The 5,499-nt window shown below is 31.4% G+C and overlaps 1 protein-coding gene across 1 annotated transcript; it reads left to right on the plus strand.

The window, feature by feature from the left end:
- The first annotated feature begins 1,710 nt into the window (after nucleotides 1-1,710).
- On the plus strand, nucleotides 1,711-5,107 carry LOC109788427 (biotin carboxyl carrier protein of acetyl-CoA carboxylase, chloroplastic). Its single transcript, XM_020347149.3, has 8 exons — nucleotides 1,711-1,862; nucleotides 1,979-2,208; nucleotides 3,181-3,234; nucleotides 3,371-3,531; nucleotides 3,683-3,998; nucleotides 4,162-4,233; nucleotides 4,685-4,750; nucleotides 4,834-5,107. Exons 1-8 carry the CDS (start codon nucleotides 1,766-1,768, stop codon nucleotides 4,855-4,857), a joined length of 1,020 nt encoding a protein of 339 aa, XP_020202738.2. The 5' UTR covers nucleotides 1,711-1,765; the 3' UTR covers nucleotides 4,858-5,107.
- Nucleotides 5,108-5,499: the final 392 nt, after the last annotated feature.

Raw genomic sequence — 5,499 nt, forward strand, 5'->3', positions numbered from 1 at the left:
TAATTTAATTTTGTTGGAATACATAAAATGAAATGCAAGGTAAGAGGGATTTCTTCGTGAAATTCAAATAGGCCCACAATTTTTATTTTAAACTTTGAAATATTCTTGGATTTGAAGTATATTTTAAAATTTTAATATAGATGGACTTTGATAAAGTTGAAAGAGAAATAGCAGTGGTGTGTTTTTCATTAAAAAGTATGAGAATCTCTTACAACTACAAGCCTACAATGGAATTGTCTACAGTAAAAAAACTACATGTAATTTTGTAAAAAATAAAAAATAGAAAAACATATATTGCACTATATTTTAGAGTCTGTTGGTACAAATTTTAACTAAACAAAACCAGCACCTTAGGTGATATATGTATCTTGACACTACATTAGAAACTCCAGATCTATTATTGTGTCAATTGTCTTTTACATTTTATAAGATAATCTTGCACCATTCTCATTTTTTTCATGACTATCGTTACAACTAAACCAAGATCAAGATGAGCAAGTAAATTCGAAACCCATTCTTTTATATGTTTTTTGAGTTTAATTTTGATACAATGCAAAAGGATTATTTTGAAATCATAAATATAAATTTAAACTAGTTACTGTATTCGAAAAGTTAATTATTATCTTTAATATATTTTCTAACATGTTCTTTGATTAGGTAAAAAGTATTTTTTTTATTACAATTTATTGAAAAATCACAAATATTTGTTACTTTTTACTTTTTATTTAACAAGTCTCTATTTTGATTTTACATGTTGTTAGCTCTCCTTTTGTCTTTGTTATCTTAATTTTCCTTTTCTCTTTCATTTTATTTTTTGTTTGTATAAAATAAATATAGACACTTTCCAGTTTCCGTTACTATTTAAAATAATTTTTAATTGGATAATAATGTAGAAAATTATATTGACTACATAAAAATTAAATTCTTATTCTAATTATTCTTAAATTAAAAATTAAATTTTATTTATAAAAAAATTAAGTATCAATTATACATTCAAGTTGAAATGCGACACCCATACATAATAAAGATTTTTAATAGTACCAATTGTGTTAGGCTTATTCATTAAATAACTTTTATGAACAATTTATTATGAACAATTTATTGCTAAATTAGAAATATTACTAGAATATCATTAGTCGAGTCTACTAATTCAAATAAAATTGCCTTTATTCAAATTTTGAAATCAATAATAATATAAAAAACTTAATATGACTTTTGTCATTTAATAATTAAGATATCTAAAAAACATGTGTTAATTTTTGTTATATTCTTAATAAATTTAATTACTTTTTTAAGTTCCTATAATTTTATAAAATTTATTTTTTAGTCTATATAGATACCGTTTTTTTATTAGTTCCTATAATTGCATAAACTTTCCTTTTCTAATTCCTAAAATTATAAATGCTTTCTCTTTTAATTTTTTTATAATTGTTTAAAATTTTCCTTTTTAGTTCATATAAAAGTAAATAAAAGGGACTAAAAGAGGATATAAATGATGAAAGTAAGAACTAAAATGACGTGTTTAAAAGACAAAATTTATAAAATTATAAGAACCAAAAAATAATTAAACCTTCTTAATATAATCAACATTTCACTTTCTAATTATTTTTAAATTTAACTTTCACAATAATTATTATAAAAATATAAATTCTGATTGTAATGATAATTTATGTTCGAAAATAGTTAAACCGTAATACGTCTTAGTTAAATTCATAAAAATTAATGTATAGTTTGTAATATTTTAAGAGACAAGGACAAGAAATGAATGACAAAGCAGTGTTGTTCCGAGTTGGTTGTGAGTGACATTGATGTTCTCATTGATATCATCGAAGCCTCAGTGTTAAAATCAGTGTTCCTCCTTTGTACTCTCCATCATCCCTTGCATTCAGTGTTTCGCTTTTCTCTTCTTCATTCCTCGAATTCATCGCCTTCACAAACCCTTATATTCCCACTTTTCCATTTCCACCATTTCTTGCAGATCACAGCGCCGTTTTAGCTCAGAAGCCAGAAAATTCGATTTTTGATTCGTGGGGTTGGTTCCAAATGGCGTCGTTCACGGTCCCTTGCCCCAAGTGCGTTCCTTTTGCTCGTTTGGGACTGAACTCTCAGACCCAGCAACGGAACGCGCCAATGGTCTCGTATGGGAGCGGGTTGGCCTTGAAGACATCACTGTCATTTGGATCTTCGAATGCACCAAATGGGATTCAGGTGCGTTGATTTGTGAAATATGAATCTGGGTTTGAAGTTTGGATTAGGAATACCTTGTTGATTTGTTCAGATTTTGGATGGTGGTGGTGGTGTCGCGTTCTGTGATTGATTGTTTAGTGTGTGTGCTTGTATGAATAGTGTTTGAGATTTTTTTTTTCTCGAGGTTAGATAGTGATAGGGGAAAATTGGTATTCTGAATTTAGATATTTGGGTGCCATGTTGTTAACTTATTTCTTGTTTTAGCATATTGATTGTTAAGTTTTTGGCTATGCTCTAACTCTGACTATTCTATTATTTTCAGCTTATAAATTAGTTATATGCAAATCCCCATCACTGTCTTTTCTGTGTTGAGTGTCCTTTACTTTTTGGGTATAAATACAAAAAACAAAAGGGAACTTTTTGTTCCTTTAAGTCCTATTTAATTTGAAGCTCTGTTTAATAACTTGCACTTTACAATTGACACGTTTTGATCTAAAGAAACGTAGTATTTCATCCGACTTTTACCGTACTTCTTGCGCAGTGAAGAAATAATGAGTAGTGTTTTGTTTTATTCGAAACAAGCTACAGCTAAATGTTTGATCAATTGACAAGTGTCAAGTGTTACCTTTAATACGGTCCTAGAGAATCATTGTTTTTGTTGAGTGTTATTGTGTTGAAAATATGTTATGTACTGCTATATGAATGTTTCTGTTATGAAGCTTGGTTTTGGGTTTACTTTCAGCTTTATGGCTTAGACTTCCTAGTAATTTTTATGCTTAAATTATATGCTCATAGTAATCTTTCTATTGATTTAATTTCCAAACATGGGGGCTACACAAAGTTTCAGCATGTCATAACCAGAAGTAGTGTATCATTCCATTGTATTTGATGTTCTGACTCACTGAATACTATTAATAAACTTGTGTCAGAGGCTTTGCAGCTATATATTTCTTCCTGATTTTTATGTTTCATTGTTATTGTCATGTCCTGCAGTGCCTTAACAGGAAGCAATTTTCTGTCTTGAAGTCTCAAGCAAAAACAAATGAGGTCAGTTGACTCAGTTCACAGAGAGTTTTACTTTGGAAGAAAACTGTCATCAGAGTCTGCTAATCCTTTTGAGCAAATTAGTTCTTCATACGATTAAATTAACAATAACCATAAGTTACGCTGCTCTGTGTCATAGGTCGTTACTGTTGAAAATTCTGCACCTGTACAGGTCAATAGACCTAAAGTTGCTTCACCAGAAGAGAAAGTTGACCATAATGGAAAACCCTCTGGTCCAAGCACTTCCGTTGATGCATCTTCAATTTCTGCATTTATGAATCAAGTTGCAGATCTTGTTAAGTAAGACTAAGCTGCTGCGCTTTGCATACACTTGCATGTTTGCTCTCTTTTCTTAAATCAACATTAGTATATGAAACATTTACATATTCTTATGCAAGTGGATTCGGAGCTAACTCAACCTTACACAATATTATATTATTTCTGGGGGCAGACTTGTGGACTCTAGAGATATTATGGAGCTTGAACTTAAACAAGCAGACTGTGAGCTCGTGATAAGAAAAAAGGAAGCATTACAGCCTCCACCAGCTACTGTTATGGCTCCAGTGTCACAACCATATCCATATCCCACACATCCTATGCCGGTACCACCACCACCCGTTGCTGCTTCCGCTCCTGCAAGCCCTCCACCTTCAAAAGCCTTACCTGCTCCTGGAAAAGAAAGCACATCATCTCATCCACCGCTGAAAAGTCCAATGGCTGGAACCTTTTATCGAAGTCCAGCGCCTGGCGAACCTCCATTTGTCAAGGTATGTATCAGTTTTACTTAACAAAACATGTAATTTAAACAGTGAACTTTTTTTGAGATGTTGATTTAGAAATCATTCTATCGGTATTTACAACTAATTATTAACATGCTTGCTGAATAAAATAATGGATAGCCTTATTCTTTTGTTTGTTTCTGTATTTCAGGTTGGAGATAAAGTGCAGAAAGGGCAGGTCGTTTGCATTATCGAGGCTATGAAATTAATGAATGAAATTGAAGTATGTGATTATTCTGCTTTTTTTTCTACTTTTACTAATATTACTATCTTATTTTGCTTTTCTCTTTACTTTGGAGAGAAATGCTTCTGACACAATCTTTACTATTAGCTGAAACTTGTTGAAAATCACAAATTGTGTGGATCTTATTTCTAATTTAACGAGTCCTGCTTGTGATTTTGTTATTTTCAATAAATTTTAAGCTATATAAGAGAGAGTATGTTGCTTATTAGCACTTCTCTATTTTGGATGATAGTGTCATATTCTAAGATACATAGATCCATATAAAAGGCACCCTCAGTATATACACAAGAAACAGACCTGTAAAAGCTGTATGAACAATTGCACAGTTTCTGTTGCTTACATACTTCATCTTATTCAGCTGCATTAGCTCTAGTTACTTATTTAACCAATAAAATTTGTAATTACTTGATTCTCTTTCATGGCTTTTTAGGCTGATCACGCAGGAACAATAACCGAGGTAATAGCTCAGGATGGTAAAGCAGTCAGTTTAGACACGGTACTCTCTCTCTTCCTCTCTCCCTCCCTCCTAACATTTTGCATAATTTCTCTAACTGAAACGTTAATTTGTGCTTCATGCAGCCTCTTTTTGTAATTGTACCATGAAGTACCAGAACTTCGAAGTTGATGGAAACTTCCCTTGTTGGAAAACATGCCACAAGATTCTTATAATGACCCGAGTTTTTCATTATTCAAATTTCTTATGCTATAATGTTCGTCCTATTTTAGGAATTCCTTCTTTAAAAAGACAACCAAGGCATAAAGCCCTAGCATATCAAAAGGAATATTGGAACTTGTAGTTCTAAACAGTTTTGTTTTTTGTAGTGTTATAAACCTTATGCATCTGGTTTCTCAAGGATGAACCTGCTAACTGATTTTACAATAATTTGTTCTAGCATGTTTATGTGGGGGTAAAGGATGAATTACAAGTAAAACAATGTTCTGGTCCGCATTTCAAATAGAAACTTCTCCTTTCCCAACCGGCCGAGTCACCGGTTTTATCCCGGTCTAAAACTGAGTTGATGACATCACCTCTTATGCATGTTTGGTATGATAAAAGGGCCACAATGCCACATTGGCTATAGATTTAATTTCTAGTTACTCGAGTGGATCCAAATCGAGTTTAATAATACTAGGGAAATGTAAAAATTTCTCTCAACATATAAATTAGAATAGCTATTTTGAACAAAAAGATTTTTAATAGTTATTCTTCGGTTAGAGTGTTTTTATAATTTTTTAATGAGAGTA

The sequence above is a fragment of the Cajanus cajan genome, chromosome 4, assembly GCF_000230855.2.
Source record: "Cajanus cajan strain Asha chromosome 4, NIPB_CcT2T_4, whole genome shotgun sequence".
Classification (NCBI taxonomy): Eukaryota; Viridiplantae; Streptophyta; class Magnoliopsida; order Fabales; family Fabaceae; genus Cajanus; species Cajanus cajan.

Bases quoted from the DNA above. Each gene is read 5' to 3' on its own strand.
- LOC109788427 (XM_020347149.3), top strand. From the start codon at position 1,766: ATGACAAAGCAGTGTTGTTCCGAGTTGGTTGTGAGTGACATTGATGTT. The intron at 3,235-3,370 runs GTCAGTTGACTC...TCTGTGTCATAG, and splicing joins CTCAAGCAAAAACAAATGAG to GTCGTTACTGTTGAAAATTC. The intron at 4,751-4,833 runs GTACTCTCTCTC...TGCTTCATGCAG, and splicing joins AAGCAGTCAGTTTAGACACG to CCTCTTTTTGTAATTGTACC.